The sequence below is a fragment of the Elephantulus edwardii genome, unplaced genomic scaffold (assembly GCF_000299155.1).
Source record: "Elephantulus edwardii isolate Elephantulus edwardi_28Jun2011 unplaced genomic scaffold, EleEdw1.0 scaffold00027, whole genome shotgun sequence".
Classification (NCBI taxonomy): domain Eukaryota; kingdom Metazoa; phylum Chordata; class Mammalia; order Macroscelidea; family Macroscelididae; genus Elephantulus; species Elephantulus edwardii.
In genome coordinates this window covers 9997531-10016272 of record NW_006399777.1, presented here as the reverse complement: position 1 = coordinate 10016272, position 18742 = coordinate 9997531, and the positions used below count along the sequence as shown (strand labels likewise).

Sequence of the window (18742 nt, the reverse complement as noted above, 5' to 3'; positions counted from 1 at the left end):
CCTGTACAAAATTAAGCTGTTTTAAAGTTACAAACTACGAGCAACTGAACCCAAATGTCTAAATGTACATTCTTTCCTGAACTACATTTCAGCTAATGTTGCAGAACTAATGACAGTTGTAAAAGTTGCTATTACCAATTCTGTCTACTGTAGCAAGATACCTTAAGTTACAACAAAATCTTAGGAAATAAGACTGAATAATATCTGTTATAGAAATACCCTACTCTCACCAACTCCCGCCCTCCCCCACCCCTTCAGAATCATAAGCAGCTCTCTTCGGTGGCAGACAACGTCAGGACTGTCGGGACCGGCTTAGGTGGCGTATCTCTTGGTCCATTGTCTGGCCATTCGGTCATGCTCAGCTCTGTTGGTCATATACTGGGTAGCAATGCTTCCCACCAAAGGGTCGGCTGGAAGGAAAGAGACTGGGTTATGATCCTGAGAAAAAGGACACGCCCAATACCCTTGTGACACTGGGGACAAGGTGTGACCAGCGTGTATGGGCAAACCCATCTATGACCCCAGACAAAGACACAACAAAAACCTCGCCGTACAGAGCTTTCTGACCTGTGCTGACAGAGCAGGGGTGCTCCACACACAGGTAGCTCTGAGCTGCGATCCATGAACATGGGCTCTACAGTCCTCCTGGTTCTCATGGACACACACACACACACACACGTGCTTCCCGGAAACCTCATCTATGGGGACCACCTGCTAGTCTGGGCTTTAAATGTTTTTTTTTTTTGTTTGTTTGTTTTTTAAATTTTATTTTATTATTTTTGTGTGCGTGTACCATCAAATCAGATCTGACTGGTACAGGAGGAGATTGTCCCTCCTTCCCCAGCAGAGCATCTGGTGGATTCGAACCATGTGCCTCTGGGATTGTAGTTGCAGCTCCTTGCCACCAGGCCACCAGAGCTCCCCTTGGGCTTTAAATGGTAACACCACGGATGGGGAAATTCTATGAGGGTAACTGCTGAGGCAATGGGGTTCACGCCACTTTTCTCCCACCAGACACCACAACTGATGTTTCGGTTTTGTTTCTTCTGTGACGTGTTAGGTTCTAAAGAGACTGCCCACTAAGCCCATGACTGACTCAGGGGCAACCATCAGGGCCCCCGGTGGGTCACACGACTCGCCTCCGTACTCTACTCAGGAGGAAGCCAGGCTGAGCCCCAGTCACAGCAGCTGCTTTTATGCTAAACACGCATTTTGAGGTGAGGAAGAAGAGCTTGTGAAAGGATGCCAGGCCGTACCGGGATTGCAGTCTGTAAGAAGCGAGCAGATAGAGAGGAGGACTTTAGAAATGGTCAACGCGGGGCTCCAGTTATCTTTCAATATGTCCAAGCAAATAACGCCTTGACTGTTAATGTTACAGTGATAGATTCTCGTCCGAAACGTAACCTAAAACAGAAAGAAAGGGGTGTTCAACGTGGAGAGAGAGCAACGGAACACTTGACAAAATTACCTTTTCTTTTAAAAAAATTTTATGTGTGTGTGTGTGTGTGTTCACCATCAAACTGGATCTGACTGGTCCAGGAAGAGAGTGCTTCTCCTTCTCCAGCAGAGCATCTGGTGGATTTGAACCGCGTACCTCTGGGATTACAATGCAGCTTCTTACCACTAAGCCACCAGAGCTCCACAAAATTACCTTTTCAAGTGAGTGGTCTTCATTGAAAATAACCAAAACCCCCTAAGATTAGTTTTGAAGAAGGCAAATGAGGTGATGGTTTTAACTTTGGGTTTATTTAAATACTGATTTTAATGAAAGGCAGGTGAAGAAACGCTGTAATACATGTGAGGCCATCCTGACCCCTCATTCTCGTCTCTGGGGGCCTGGGGATAAAGAGCTGGGCCTCCTGTGCGATCTTCAGTCTCTAAGACCTGCTGGGGGGTCAGGACGCATCGGGCCTGTCTCCGTGGTACACGACACCAACAACGCCGCCGTTGACATCAAGTCTATTCCAGCTCATGATTCTACTCTACTGGGTTTCAGGGCTAAAAACCTTTACCACAGACTGCCCTGTCCTGCTCTCATGGGACAGATGGTGGATTCAAAATTCTGACCTTTTGGCTTAGAGTCTAATAAGCAAATTAATCTCCTGCCCTTCTGCTCTTTCTCCATCATTTCAGATTTGAAAGCGATTTGCTGACCTCTTGTGTTAGCTCGCAGTACTACACTGATTAAAAGCAATCCTGAGCCCGAGTGGCTCCGATCCCCCCGGCCAACCCTCACGCATCAGCATCAGTGGGGTGCAGAAGATGTCAATCTCAAGGGGAAGTGACTGTCTTCGTCCACGGAGCACTCTCACTGCAGCGGAATCGGAATGGACTCACGGCTGACCCTCCCGTGGGCTCCCCGAGGCTGTAAACTGCCCGGAGCGGAGAGTGCCCATCTTCTCCTACAGAGAAGCTGGAGGATTTGAACCACCTGCCCCTGAGTGGACAGTGGAACTCCCTGACAGCAGGCCACCAGAGTTCCTGCAGTGTCAGAATGTCAGATCCAAAGTGAGGCGCAACACAGCAGATACACGTACCTAAAATGCTTATTTGGCAAACGTGACCATATAACCCAATAAAAAAAATCTGAAGGTGAGGCTTGTCTCTGCTTTTTTCTGAGTCTTACATCAATGACAGGTAAGGACCATGCAATCAAGCCCTTAGGAAAGGCCGTGCAGGCAAGGGTCATTCTGCTTGGCCTCCAGATTTCCACGGTGGGGGACAGTGACAGGAATGAAAACAAAATTACCTGTAACTCCAACACTTAAAAAGAAAAAAGCCCTTTTCATTACTTCTATTTAAAACAACAGATACTGTTTGTTACATCTCAGAAAAATCTTAGCACCTCTGTGTGCTAAGCAGTCCCCAGAGGACTATTTAACGACTTTTTCCTGCTGCCCCTGAATCTGCGTCTGTCTGTCCATCCTCAGGAGGTGTCCCTTCTGATAGGGGAAGAGGGTCCGGGCAATGCCCACCTAGTCCAGAGGAGGAAAGCAAGCACTGGAGATGAGAATCCCACCAAGGGTCACAAACCCGAGGCCGGAGATGCGCACGGTCCTCCTGCTGTCGGGAGCCCCGGGGGTGCAGGGCCTCGGGAACTGAGCTGCCAACTAGTGACCTGCGGGCCCCTCAGGAGGACGAGAGGCCATCTCCTCCCAGGGGGATTTCTGTTCAACTCCATGGTCCTGAGTCACAATCGACTCAAAGCTGACCCTCCAGCAGGTTTTCAGAGGCTGTAACTCCCACAGAAAGAGACTGTCCACCTTTCTCGAGCAGAGAGCTGGTGGATTCGAACCGGCTGCCTTAAGGCTCACAGTACAGCTCTTCACCCACCAGAAACCCAGTGGAGGGTTAGCTATGAATGGGTTTCCCACTCAAAGGCAGGAAGTCTGAGTAACTGCTTTAGGGCACAGATACTCTGACACCACTTGCAGCTCTCCATAAAAATTTTTTTCCTACAGGGCTGCAAACAGAGGATCAATTTTGGGTTGCTGATCATATTACTATAAGTGTCGCCATTTTAAGGAACATTAAAAACCCAAAGTGCCAGGGAACTCCGGTGGCCTAATGGCAAGAAGCTGTGCTACAATCGTAAAGGCGTGCAGTTCAAATCCACCAGATACTCCGCTGGAGAAAAAGATGGGCAATCTCCTCCGGTGCCAGTTGGATCCAATTTGATGGCATATAACAAAGTAAAAAACAAAACAAACATCAAAAACCAAAACCCAAAGTGTTTAGAAATGGTCTCTGGAATACAGCGGAGTTAACCCCAAATGAGCGGTCTGTGTATGTTCAAATGTTATTAGATTCACTAGAGCCTAGCATAGATCTGTGAGTACTTGTGATTAAAATCTCAAGTCTCTCTCTCACGGGAGCTAGTACCATTCAGTACAAGTCAAAGGAAGCTCTTACCTTTGGAGGCTTGAAGGGATACTCTGGTGTAAAGGTGATATCGAGGAAGAACACTCCCCCCTCATAGACAGACCCTGGCGGCCCCAGGATGGTTGATCTCCATTCGTAGATGTTATCACCTTTGGGACCAGCGCTGTGGAGGAACAACAACAGGTAAGCCGTGGTGACATCATACCAAACCAGCCAGACAAACTGGAAAAACAGAGGCCACAGGCCCCCTGAGACTACTGTACCAAGGCCAGCCTCTATCACAAACAACGGGCACTGGCCAGACGTCTGACGCCTCGCTTAAAAACCATCTGGGTGACACGGAAAGACAGTGAGTGGGCAGGGAAACTCGAGTACCAGGAAAGGAACCAAGAGAGCACAGAGCACGTGGACGCCGGGATGGACACTGGGATCGATGGAACTGAAGTCACCGGGTAACCGGGGTGGGAAACAGCAGAGAGAACCCAACTAACTGTTAACTGGCACCAGAAACTTTTCATTTTTAAGAAGTGGTAGGCATGTGTGTGAGGGAGACTGCTTCACTTCTTTTTAATTTAATGTGTGAATTTTCTTCATAAAAAATGACTTTTGGACAGAGTCGAATGAATGGGAGGCTGCAACGATTTGAGCAGCCCGTAGTCAAGTAAACTGGATGAGAAAAGAACAGTAACACCTCTCTAGTCCTTCACAGCAAGAAATACTAAAGTCTCCAGTCTCTCCGCATCATTGGAAAATGTCAAGTGCATATAAAGAAATTGCCCCGAACATCATTTCTGGCTTTCCTTATTTTCATCCCCATAATCTTACCCTCGAGAGAAGGTGGTAACAGAACTTTTTATATATTATAGACTATGCTGAATAAGATAGGGGACTGTGCTCGCTTCGGCAGCACACATACTAAAATTGGAACGATACAGGGAAGATCAGCATGGCCCCTGCGCAAGGATGACACGCAAATTCGTGAAGCGTTCCATATTTTTTGGGTGATCCTGGAGGACATTATGCTGAGTGAAGTAGCTCAGTCACAAAAGGTCAAATACTGCATGGTGCCACTGTTGTAGAATGAGGCTGATATCAGGGTTGGGGGTAAGACTGAGAAAAATGGGATAAATTATGTATACTGCATTGAAGCCGATGAGAGAGAGAACAGTTTAAAAGTAATATATTTTAGGGCATTATGATTATCGTAAGAGTTCAGAATGAGGGTTGCAGAGTGGAGTACACTCGGGGTGGGGGGGATTGTGTACCAATGAAGGAGTTTTTCTTTTGCTTTTCAAGGACAAGAGTGGACTGGGGTTGGGGGAGGGGTGGGCGGGGAGAAAAGTGCAACAATGAATGAATGGAAATCCAAAATCTCTGTAAGTGTTCATTGAACTGAATAATAATAAAAAAGATATTAAAAAAAGATGAGGGGGCTCACAAGCACTAAACAAGCTTACGCAATGCCCATGTCAGTATCTACTGAAGTATTACCAAGGTTCTCCAAACACTACCACCAGCTGGAATGCAATTCTTCTTCACCTGTTAATTCACTGTTATTTCTACTTGCTTACACCATCATCTGGCAAAAACACTTACAAAAGCAATCACTCTACTAGATGTGTTTGTTTCTAGGGTGTGCTTTTATTGAAGGAAATGAGTAAGAAATGTTTTTGATAATAAACCTTCAACTCTAAAAGCTATGAAAAGCTGAATACGCACATACAAAGTACTGAGTGTGGCAATTCTGGGATAAGAGGGTGAAAACGTGTCTGGAATGGTGTGGTCTACTTAACAAACAAAATCAATGTGACACTGTTGGGCTGTGTACACAGTAACGGTACTGAGCGGAGAGCTTACAAATTTTCACCTCTGAGTTTCTAAAACCTGAATTAGGAGCAGATACTTCCAGAATAATGACATGTGTCAATTAAAGAACAACAACAACAACAAAAGTCTTTAAAGAATGTCTGTCAATACGTGGAATAGTTTCTACAGCGCAGGCAAACATTTACTTCAAATAATTATATAATATGAATCTGATGCATTCCATCACATATTTACTGAATGGCCATGTACTAGGCAGTACTTTCTGTGAAGGTTAAAAATTGAAGACAAATTCCGTATAGTCAAGTTGTTCTCTGCCAACCAGTTAAAAATCAGGTTCAAGTTCATTTAAAAGAGAAGATTTAGAAGGAAGGAGGGAGAGAAAACAAAGAAAAAATGTAAAAACTCTACATGTTGACACTGATGACAAGAGCTATTAGGCGTGTTCTCTGAAAACAGGTCGAGAAGACCAAGCAAACCACCTGTTTATATGAAATTCACCCTCATCTCACAATCCCTCCCTCTAACCCTGCGTTCTCAGCAGGAAGTGTCCTTAGAGCTGGCAGTGCTAAGACATTTCTGGTTGTCAAAACTTGGAGGTGAAAAGAGAACTAACGAGTGGAAATCAAGCCCAAGGCAGCCCCCCTACAACAGATTTATGAAGCAAAAGGACACCCAAACCCGCAACCTGCCTTAGAGGAAGGCAGTCACTTGGTCAAGGCTAGAACGTCTGCTTGAATGCTCAGTGTCAGATCAAAGACTCACCCTCTCTGCTTTACTGTTCTGGGCCTGATAGAAAACATTAAAAATACACAAACAACATTAAGCTGGGTTTGCATGTCCAGCCATGTGCTGCTTAATATTCACAATCTCCTTGTCTCGCTGCCGACGAGTCAGAACTGACCCAGAGCTGACCTCCGGAGGTTTTCAGAGGCTGTAAATCACACGGGAGGAGACTCCCCGTCCTTCTCCCACATGTCAGGCGCTGGACTGGAACCGCAGACCTCTGTGTTGGCAGCACAACTCCTTATCACTGAGTCAAGGTCCATGAGGACGTGGGTGGCCGCTGTGTGAACACCACCTTATCTGATGTCACCAAGTGTCTTTGAACAAGCACTGGGCCTCAGCAGAGAGCATTACGGTGGTGACAGGGATTCCCTTCTGGGTCCGGTCATTAGGGGTCTCTCCGTACCTGACAGAGGGCCCCCTCGCTTATGCCTTTCAGGGTGTGGAGTCCTCCTGTCTGTCAAGTGTGACGTGCCCGACTCCTCACTGGATGGGGCCGCATAAACCTCAGACGTTTGTAAGCATCAAGATGTGTGTGTTCTAGGCCGTGAGTGCAGGCTAGCTACCACACCTGCTCTACGCAGTCCTCCTCGGGCGTGTCCTGGTTCCTTCTATGAACGGCATGTCTGCATCTAACCCGTGCACATCCTTCCATGTCTGCTGTGGCTGCTAGTTGCTGTCAAGTCGAGTGTGACTCACAACGACCCCGTGAAGAAAAGATCTGAGCCCTGTCCTGTCCTGCGCCATCCTCACACTTCCTGACACACAAGAGCCCACGGCAGCAGTCACCGTCTCAATGCACCTGGGTGAGGGTCATCCTCTCCTCCGCCGACCCTCCACCCTTCCCATGTCTAGATGACTTGTAATAACTAATACAACATAAATGCCATGTAAACGGCACTTATGTTTCCTCTGAACCTTCGGTGGGTTGCTCTGATCCCTTAATTCTGCACCCCAAATATTTCTGATGCTCAGCTGGTTGATTCTGGGGAAACATCACCCCTGAACATGGAGGGACAGACTGGATAGAAGACACGTGCTGCACGTGGGCAGCGGCTGCGCTCACCTCGTCCTGTTCTCTACCTGGGATTTCTGGGGTTCCTGTAGGTTAGGCCGGCACCTTAACTGTCTCTGAAATCTCCCCAGGCAGAGTGCACCTTGAGGAAACCCCCAACATCAGCAATCTCTCTGAGGGCTTAGCGGAAATGCACACTCTCTTACCCAACCCTAAGGACCTAATGTCTTAAGAACTTGCATTAAACATCATTCTTAAGCGAGTTAAAGGTCTAAAAAGCCTGTTATGGAAAACATTATGTAACAACATCAATTCTCCTTTTGAACCTTCTAGATTTATATTTGCCATTTATATTATCAGGCTCTCTCCCCTACTGTCTTATATTAACTGTGTGCGTAATAAGAAGTATCAACCCTGGTAATAATACTGTGCTGTTAAGACTAGGGGAAAATCAATAGCAAATATTGAATTAAAATGCTAAGAAAGAAATCTGAAGTCAATTATATATTCCATACAATAAACATTCACATGGTTCAAAATCCATTTTTCCGTTTACTCGTCAGAAGACAACATGATGGGGAAGTCTACCAAAGGGTCCTTGGCCCCCAGACTCTCTCCAGGGACAGGAGGCTGGGACCAGGGCTTGACTGACCACTAGTAATAGGGGCCAGGGGAAAGAACACACACAGCTAGCTAGGGGCCAGGGGAAAGAACACACACAGCTAGCTCCCTAGTAACTAGGTTTTTATGTATTAACATATTTAGGGCATCATGCTTTGGACAGAACACGTGCGCCAAGGGCCAACTTAAGTCTCCCCAAATGGGCTGGCATCCATAAAAGAACCCCCAGAGTCCACAATTAAGGCTGCATAGTGGAGTGTACTTGGGGCAGTGGGAGGGGTGTGGGGCATATATCAAAGAAAGAATTTTTCTTTTACTTTTCAAAGAGAGGCGCGAACTGAGGGGGAGGGGACGGGGGAGGGCTGGACAGGGAGAAAAGTGCAACAACGAATGAATGGAAATCTGAAATATCTGTAAATGTTCATTAAAATTATTAAAATAAAAAAAAGAAAGAAAAAGGAGAGAATCAATAAATGGTAAAAAGGGGGGAAGAACCCCCAAGAGGGGTGTGCAGGAGGGCCAGACAGTGATGCTGGGGTAGAGCGGGCCCAAGCAAGGGCTGTGCCTTCCAACTGCAGACACTCAGGACGGAACACGACTCATGGCTGTCAACACGGGTTCTTAGCAGAGGCTCCAACAGCACAGGAGAAACCAGCCTATTGCTGCTGAGCTGATGCCAACGCATGGTGTGGCCTCATCTGTTGGAAACTACCCGACAGTCCTGACGTTCACGGAGCCCTGGTGGCCTGGGTGTAAGAAGCCACGCTGCAATCCCAGAGGCACGTGGTTCAAATCCACCAGATGCTCCACACGAGAATCACAGGCAATCTCCACCTGCATAACTGACTGTCTCTAAAAACCAGCGTGAGCATCAGCTCTGAGTTGGTGACTCTACGTACAAACCACCACCACCGCCAGTCCAACACGTGAGGGTGCCGGCAAGGGACCCTGGCCCGACGCGATAGATCAGGGTTGTTCTTCCATCTTAACAGCAATCAACTGCCAAGGTTTTCTTGTACAGAGCAGAGGTGGCCTGTGGTGCAGTGGGTGAAGCGCTTGCTGCTAAGTGAAGGGTCAGCAGTTTGAGCCACAGCCGTGATATGAGACAGAGACAGGACGGCCTGTTGTCCCAGGCCTGACAGAGCTGCAAACGCTCCAGGGGCAGCGACTGTCCCCGCACAGGAGAGTGGACAGTGACCCGCAGCTCCCTCCACCAGGCTTCTGGGGAGGCTGCACATCTTCAGGGGGGACTGCTGCAGACGGGGGGCCCCACCCCAGGGGAGCCGTGGTGGCTGGTTTCGCCCTGTAGCACAGCCCTGATGTTCTGGGCTCTTCTGAGCACTAATCCCTCGGTTAACAGCCTGGCAGGAACCCTCCACACCACCCAGGGCCTGCAGCACAGAGCTGATTCACCTTCAAGGACCTTGTGCTTTAACTTTTCATCAACACAGGGCTTGTGGCCCACGGGGAAAATGTCTGGATGTTCAGTGCGGAGCTCTGTGGCCATGTGCATCAGATTTTCCACTCCAAGAAGGAATTATACACACACACACACACACATATACATCTCTCTCTCTGCAGTGTCCAGCGAGAAGGAATTTCTCTCTCACACTCACACTCTCATTCTCTTTCACTCTCTCTCTCTCTGCAGTGTCCAGCACGACCATAAACAGCTGCTGTAAGGACATACTACTGCCCAGTTACATGTTCTCCAACGAGGTGGGGCAAGAAATCACCACAGCTCCTTCTCGTCCCACTGCACGTTCAACTTCAGTTTCATGTATATGCTGCTGTCAAAATGCACCTCTTCTGGAAATTTATATTCCAGTGCAGGGAAAAAAAAACCAGATCCATGTGAAAAGAGTAAGGACATGATTTTGACAAGAAAAAGACTTTCAAAGCCATTTGCAAGTAAAGGATTTCAAGACACCAGCGCTGTTTCTATGCAGAGAAGTCTTCCATGGGTGTTCCTGCTGGGGGACCTGCAGGAGGCCGACCACCAGGCCGGGTGGCAGGGCTACAGAGGACCTGCTGGAGGCAGATCAGCAGGCCAGGCTGCTGGGGTACCTGCTGGGCTGCTGAGGGACCTCGTGGAGGGAGGGGTTCCAGCTGCTAGGCTCTGAGTTGACGGCTTAACCACTGGCAACAATGGGGGACAGACGAGACCACACTAGTAGCTGGCAAAGCAGGCTTAAAGGGCACGGCCTCTGATGGGCCGTCCTCAACTATGAGAATTAACTTCAGGACTATGACAAAGTGGTTCTACTTTGAGGACCCGAGAGGACTGGGGGCAGAGGGGTCCGCAGAAGGCACAGGAGGCAGAAGATGAGCAGGTCTTATGTCACAAAGGCCCGACTTCCTGTACCAGGCTCAGGCAGTAAGTGTTCGGGATAAAGGTGGTGGTGGGTGCTCAAGTCGGAACCCACAGCTGACCCTCCAGGGTGATTTCAGGGGGGCTGTAAATGGCACAACAGGAGACTGCCCATCTCCCTCTCTCGGCACAGCTGGTGGATTCGAACCCTGTGCCTTTGCGTTGGCAGAGTGACTCCTTGCCTGTGGGCCACCTGAATGGCCCTCTGCAGGAACTCCCCAAGCTGATGCTGACCTGCCCTTTCCCTATAGGACAGTGAAGGAGGGTCCAAGCAGGACCTAGCTCCAGACGGCCGTGGATTTCTCTCCTCTCGCGTTAATAACAGAGCCACGAGGGTGTCTACCTACACGTGCAGTGATTGTGCCCTGAGGCATGAGCTGGGCTGCGGGTTCCAGTCTAACCACACAAGACATCTCTCACGATAAATCTCCCACTCAGCCCCTGGGGGGACTTCTACACAGTAACTCAAGGGGGGCCACGGAGGCAGGGCCGGAGGGCCATGTGCTGGACAGTGAAGTCACGGAAAGTGACAGAAGGGCGTATGTGAAAACAGGTTCGAGGTCTCGCTGGAGCAAGGGGGGAAGCTGAAGCTGGCTGAATGGGCGTCCCACAGTGATACCTTGGTCTCTCATTCTGTGCTGTGTATCTGCTTTACTGCTTGGTAGAAGTTTTATTTTAACGAATAATAATGCATACTTTGGACACGCTGCAAGGAGGGGCCAGTCCTTGGAGGGATGTCATGTTTGGGAGGGTGAAGGGACAGCGCAGGAAAGGAAGACCCTCGATGAGATGGATTGATTCAGTGACTGGGGTAATGGGGGTAGGTGTGTCAGAGACAGTGAGGTCGGCACAGGACAGAGCAGGGTTTAGGGCTCTTATAAACAGGATCACTATGAGTTGCAAGCGACCTGATGGCAACTAACAGCAATACAAAAACCCAATTATTTTTTCCCCCTTCATTTTCAAAGTGTTCAGACGTGATGTTATCTGTTTATGCGGAGCACTCACTGCACAAGGAGCCTGGAGCTGCCCTGCTGGCCTCTCAAGTCTGGCACCCTTGTTGTTGTTGTGTACCACCAGTCGACTGTGACACACAGCAACAATATGCACAACAGTTCTGAGCCAATCTCACCGTCTCTAACCCTCCTACCCTCATCACCCCAATTACTGTGTCCACCCATCCCTCCTGGGGTCTCCTTCTTCTCCTGCGCTGTCCCTCTACCCCTCCAAGCAAGATGTCCCTCTCCAAGGACTGGTCCCTCCTGGCTACATGCCCAAAGTATGTGAGACAAAGCCTCAAAAACCTTGTCTCCAAGGAGCAACCTGGTTTCACCCTCCCCAGGACAGTTTGTTCTCTTGGCAGTCCATGATATGTTCAAGACTCTTCTCCAGCACCACAGCTCAAAGACAGCAATTCTTCTCTGCCATCCTTATCCACTGTCCAGCTCTCTCAAACATAGCAAGCAACTAAGACTGGCTGGTGTTTATTGCCAACCTGACCCTTCCTTCTAGGACTCCGGGTAAAACTCCCCCAGAGTAGGGCCCTTCTCATCTGACTCAGCTCCCTACAGATCTTTCCGTGTGAACGCGTGTGAGTTGCCTTTCGCTACTGGCATTTTAAATCCTTAGAGAGAGGCTTGATCGGTGGGCCTCCAAATGCCTTCAGGTCAAAACTATTTTTGTAAATGTGTTAACGGTATTTGTCTTTTTCACTCTCACTTGCTCATAATTATATTATTGAGGTTTTTGCGAAATGGTATGAGGTGTAATGTGGCAAGAGACTGAATCCAGACAGAGATAGGAAAATCCAGCTGTCGTCTTATTAAGTTATGCGTGGAGCCAATTTGAAATATGTAAAGCCCTACCACTTCTCTCACTAACTTTTTCTTCTGGAAGACAGTTACCATTAACTTAAAAACGTTACTATGTTACCAAGTTTTTGTGGCAATTTTAAATTATTATATTTTTAATAATTTATAATTTTTTAATAGAAACTATTTCCAGCTTTACTCCAAAAACAATAAAAACCTCATTCATTATGAGCTGTAACATAAACAAAATCTCTTTAAGATCCTTAAAAACATTCAAGAGCCCTAAAATAAATAAGCCCTAAAATGAAAACATCTGAGACTCACAGGGTGGATTATTAGAAAATACTAAAGACAATTGGCTAAACATTAAAGTAACTTTTATTCCTATTCATCTAAAAAAAAACAACACTCTACCAGACATTAAGAACTAAAATGTTAGGTGAGCTCTGGTGGCCTAGTGGCAAGAATCTCAGAGATGCACGGTTCAAATCCACCAGATGCTCTGCTGGACCACTGCCTCTCAGACCCTCCTCTCCTCCATCCTTTTCAGCGGGGAGCTGTGCTCTAACCCAGACGGGGTACCTCTGTCAGAGAGAGGGGGCCAATGTCCTCCTGTATGACGGCAGCCTTGACAACCCACTCCAGAGTCAGCTCTGTGTCTGGGTTTTTATTTGTTTAAAAGTGACGGTCCCTAAATGGAGCAGTCTGACCTCCAGGTAAACAAGGGGAGATGGCTCCCCCTGGGTCTGTGCGGGTCACTTTCTGCACGTACCGTGGAAGCCTGCAGGTGACAGAGGAAGGGGAGCTGCTTGCAGAGCCTGCTCTGACCCTCAGTTCCAGGTTTTCCCACCGTGTCTTCCCGGGCGCCCAGGGCCTCTGTGAGGACTGAGTTTTAATGGGTTTCTTCCAGCTCAACCCTCTGCTGAGAACTGGCATTTCACCCCAGATACCAGCACATTCCAAATTCTGGTTCAGTGTATCTGAGACAGTAATGCACATTCTCAGCAAAGGGTCAAACCACGATGAACTGGTCAGTTTCTTTCAGATAAGCCCAGCCTTGTACAGCTGTAAATTAAGAAATAATGCCACTCCCTGCCATGCAGTTGGAACCGACTCATACCGGACCCTCTAGCAGGTTTTTGGGAGAATTCAAATCACACGGGAGGAAAGAGTCCATCGTCCTCCCAAGCTACTGACGGTGGATTTGAACCGCCGGAGAGGCGCTCCGCTTGGGACAGCAGCACCACTCCCTACCGAGGCCACCCCTGGAGCTGTCTGCAGAGCACAGGCCCACGTAAGAAACTCCTGCTAAGCCGAGCCCCCAATAGGTAAGGCAGGTGTACTGGCTGGGTTACTTCTCTGAGTCTGGAACTCACTGGAATAATCTCCAAGGGCACCTTTTAGCAAATCATTAACTAGTCAGTGGGCGAGACAGTTCTTTTCCCCAATGGCCCAGGCTCTCCTGGGATAACGCTCACAGGAAGGCTGTCACTCACTCACTCAGTGGTCACCCACTGAGAGCTGACCATCCCCTGAGTTCCAAGAATCCCAGAGAAGGGGTGACCTTGGGGTTGCAGGTGCGAGGCCCTGTGAGAACACCAGAGCGTCCCTGTAAGGTGTCCTTACCAACTGTCTGTCCTCCCTGGTCTACCTTTTTATTTCGAACTGAATAAATTCACTCACTCTCACTGCCCTCAAGTCAGAACTCATGGCCCATCCTGCCCAGGGTTTCCAGAACTGGAAATCCCAACAGGAGACGGACCATCACATTACCATGGTCCCGCTGGGGGATTTGAACTGGCGGAGTAACACAGCCTATGGGTACATACAACACAACTCAGCCTAGACCAGCGATGGCCTCTGCATAAGTTCTTTGTACTCACACCTTCATCTCCAGGGTTGGCTTCCAGATGTGGAAATGCTCAGCACTCAAGATTTAAATCAACAAAGAAAAGATGAACAGATCTGACTACTTAATAATGGAAAACTATGAAGACACTGTAACAAAGCTTTTAAGAGTGGAGGGAAGAGAGGTACAGTATGTAATTAATGGTGCGTCAACCATATGTACTAATTAAGTGGGTAAAGTGCAAAGGTATTTCTCAAAAGAAGACCAACAAACAAAGCAAACACAAATTAAAGGTCAAGGAAAAGATGCCAATCTCTGAGGAGGAATTGTGTTGCCAACGCAAAGGTACATGGTTCGAATCCACCAGCTGCTCCGAGGGAGAAGGATGGGCAGCAACTTCCTCTCGTGATTTACCACTTTGAAAACCCGGTGGAGGGTCAGCTATGGGTCAGTTCCTACTCGACGGTCCGCAAGGACAACAGGGTAGTGTGCGAGGAACAGGTGCCCCGCCTTCCAGTGCTGGTGGCGAGGGCAGCGGTGGTCTGTCTAGACTGCACTGCGTATCTTCAGGACACAGAGGACGGACACACTCTGCCAAGAAAGCCTGCACCTCAGACCTTCCTGCAGGGCATTAACTGGCTGGGTACAAGTGTATGTAAGACGACCTTGGGAACAATGGTCAAGTTCAGGGACACGCCAAGACATCAACAGGACGGAAGTTAAATAACACACGGCGGGTACATCAGACAACAGTGTACCATGTCACCGCTGGTGTGGGCTGTCGAGTCAGCTCCGACTCAGTGACCCCGTGCACTGAATCCTGCTCTATCCTGAGACAATGTCATCATCTCTGACACACCTACCCCACTACCCCAGTCACTGAATCAATCCATCTCATCGAGGGTCTTCCTCTCCTGGGCTGTCCCTCCACCCTCCCAAGCATGATGTCCCTCTTCAAGGACTGGTCCCTCCTGGCCACATGCGTAAAGTACGTCAAACAGACCTTCAAAATCCTTGCCTCCACGTACATCGTGTTTACTGCGGCTTTGTTCACAACAGCAAAGAGCTGGAAACAACCCAAGTGCCCATCAACAAACAAATGGATAGAGAAGCTCTGGTATAACAGTGGAATACTATGCTGCACTAAAAAACATGGAAATAATGAAATAGTACGCAAAACAGATGACCCTGGAGGACGTCATGCTGAATGAAATAGCCACAAAAGGGCAAATATTGTATAGGGCCACTGTTGTAAAACAGGACTGACATCAGGGTTGAAGGAAGACAGAAAAGGAGGGGAGGAATGATGTATGCGGCACTGAAACAGATGAGGGAGAAAACTGTTTAAAAGGATATATGATTGGATATTATTGTCATGACAGGAGTCCAGAACGAAGGCTGCATGTGGAGTGGACCTGGAGGGAGGGACTGCGTAACAATGAGAGAGTTTTTCTTTCCTTTCAAGGAGAGGAGTGAACTGGGGGAGGACGGAGGGAGAAAAGTGCAACAATGAATGACTGGAAGCCCTAAGTCTCTGTAAACTTTCATTAAAATTAATTAAAAAAAAAATTCAGTTAAGGTTAAATCTGAAAACACTTCCTGTGAAAATAAGGAACAGTGAAAAAAAGGAGAGAAACGATGACAGATACAGGTCTAAGATGTGAATAAGAGCAATTCAGAAAAGATTCAACAGAAGAAAAAAAACAAACAAACAAAGCTGAAACCATTGAAGACAATTCCACAGGACGTGGGCTTCCAGACTAAAAAGACACAGTTCCTGTTGTTGTGAGGGTCTAAGACACTGTCAGATCCGTAACTCCTCACAATGACTCTACAAACAAGAGACGGGGACCCTGCCTTCTGCCCTGTCACCCCACAGTCCCCACCATGCCCGAGTCCAATGCTACAGTAACCGTGGAGACGGGGACCCTTCCCTATGCCGTGTCACCCCACAGTCCCCACCATGCCCGAGTCCAATGCTACAGTCACCGTGGAGACAGGGACCCTGCCCTATGCTGTGTCACCCCACAGTCCCCACTTTGCCTGAACTCAATGCTGCAGGCACTGTCATTCCATCTTGCCGAGGGTCTCCTCTTTCTCTGCTTTTCCCATCATGCTGTCTTTTTCCCAGGACTGATCCCTCCTGACAACATGTGCTCGAAGTACAAGAGACCCAGCTTTGCCACTGTCGCTCGGAGAGGCAGCCTGGATACACTTCCTCCAAAACAGATTTGTTTCTTCTCTGGGCAGTTTACGGAGCATTCAGTACTCCTCTCCTCTTGTGCACAATCCAGAGGCGTGGCACACCTCTGGTCTTCCAACTTTCAGACACACAGGAAGTAATGGAAACACCATGGCCTGGATCAGGCTCACTTCTGCCTTCAGCTGACATCCCGGTTCATAAGCACTTTGAAGAGGTCCCGGACAATCCGTTTCCCCAGGGCAACACAACAGGTCTTCTGATTTCCTGACTGTTGTTTCCACGGGTGGTGCATGTGGATCCAAGAAAATGAAATCTTCAATAATCTCTTCTCTACCTGTCATGATTCTTTGTATTAACCCAGTGGTGTGGAGTTTTGCTTTCTTGGTGGTTAGGCTGAGGGTTTTGGGAATTTGCGGCCCTGGAAACCAGATGGGGGTTCTGGGGGTTGGAATCAACTAGACAGAAGTTTGGTTTGGGGCCTATCACTGCCTTTTAGCTATTTTTCCAAATTATCCTATCTTGGCTCACAGAGACAGACAAACAAACAAACAAACAAACAAACAATTAGCCAATGGTGCTGATTTATTACATACAGTTTAACCTACATGTCAATACTTGGTGGTAGCTGTTGTTACTGACTGCCCTTGAGCCAAGCATGACTCACAGCGACCCCATCAACAAAAGGCCTGAAGCTCCTCTACAACTACTGACATTTATCAAAGGTCACAGAGTTTCTGGAAGCATGTTGTTTAGGAGGTGGATGCCACTCCTGCTTCCAACACTACTTGGTAGAGACGTTTATTCTTAGCAGAACTGGGAAGGTTTGATAGTCTAATGGTATTGAAATTGTACTTAGAAAGCAGAATAGGTTTTTTTTAAAGGGAGCAGGGAGAGTGGACATGTTCAAAACGCACAACTTTAGTGAGCTCCGGTGGCCTAGTGGCAAGAAGCTGAACTGCTTCTTCTACTCCCAGAGGTACGTGGTTCGAATCCACCAGATGCTCTGCTGGAGAAGGAGGGGCAATCTCCTCCTGTACCAGTCAGGTCCGATTTGATGGTACACACACAAAATAATAATATTTTTTTTAAATGGAGAACTTCCTGGTTCTGAGCTGTGTGTCCTCTGCAGGAACACAGCGGGCGCTGGAATCAAGTAAATGAGAACAGACCACAGAGGCACCTGAAGGCCAGCAAAGAGAACTAACATTTTAAATAGCTCTACAAGAGTGAAATAAGAAGAAACACTGTCATAAGAAACAGAAAACAGGAAATACTGACAAAAACAGCCAACTCCTCAGCAACAGTGAACTACTCTGGACTGTGAGGGAGCCTCTCTGGAATTTATGACAACAGGAAAACCAACTCCTCCTCACTTCTGGGCCTCCCTCTGGAGCTCGCTCGTCTCCACAGACAGACAATCAGATCATCTTTTAAAACTCAACTCCAATCTGTCACTTCTCAAACTCTCCTCCAGCTTTTCATCTCACTGAAGAACAGCTAGACGAGCCGTAACTGACAGCAGACGGGATGCTGCCTGGGGGCCCACCCAGCGTCCACTCCCTCCTGCTCTGCTCCGGCAGCAATGACTACTGTGGGGTTCGCCCAGCGTCCACTCCCTCCTGCTCTGCTCCGGCAGCATCGACCACTGCGGGGTCCACCCCGGCGTCTACTCCCTCCTGCTCTGCTCCGGCAGTGCTGGTGTTTGGTGCTGGCCACTCTTCACATCCCGGCCACCATACACTCTCCCTCCACGCACACACTCACTTTCCTCAAGTTCTAGCTTAGGAAACAGCGGGCCAAACAAATCGCCTGTGACCCCTCTACAGAAACAGAAGCTGCCCTTCGCTCTCCAATCCCCGCCCTGCTTCACTGTCCCCCAACCCCTCAATCATGTGCACTCTTCTCCTCCTTTCCTGCAGCTGACATGTTAAAAATGAGAGCAGAGACACGGTGGCCAGTGTTGCATGCTTAACAGCTAGAAGGAAGCCTGAATTAAGAGGTATTCAATAAATATTTGGTAACTTTGATGCAGAAGGAGATGCCACAGAGTTGTACCAGCCAGGAATAAAAGAGCAGTGGGACAGACGGTTCCTGGGGGCAATCATCTCGATATAGTAATAAACCATCGATCCTCAGCGTACGTAACAATCACAACACGTCCACACGCCCTCTCCCCTCACCTATCAGACAGGAAACAAACTGCCCTGCAGCCGGCCTGCCCACCTAGTGCCAAGCCGCTAACGGGACCCCCAGGCACCACCCCGTCCCTGCTATGCAGCACGCCATTGCTGAAGACATACCACGCAAGGTCATGAGTCTTAAATACTTACTATTAACACACAACTATTAAAAACCCATCTATCTTTAGTTCAGAAACGGT

General features: G+C 48.3%; 1 protein-coding gene across 2 annotated transcripts in view; it reads right to left on the bottom strand.

Annotated features, from left to right (window-relative positions):
• Nucleotides 1-312: 312 nt before the first annotated feature.
• UBE2E1 (ubiquitin-conjugating enzyme E2E 1) overlaps nt 313-18742 on the bottom strand; it is an 80258-nt gene continuing 61828 nt past the window's right edge. For both annotated transcript variants that reach the window (XM_006883343.1, XM_006883344.1), the window contains 3 exons: nt 3913-4045; nt 1257-1404; nt 313-410 (listed from right to left, as the gene is read on the bottom strand). In XM_006883343.1, the coding sequence (XP_006883405.1) occupies nt 313-410; nt 1257-1404; nt 3913-4045 (379 nt within the window). The remainder of the gene's footprint in view (nt 411-1256; nt 1405-3912; nt 4046-18742) is intronic.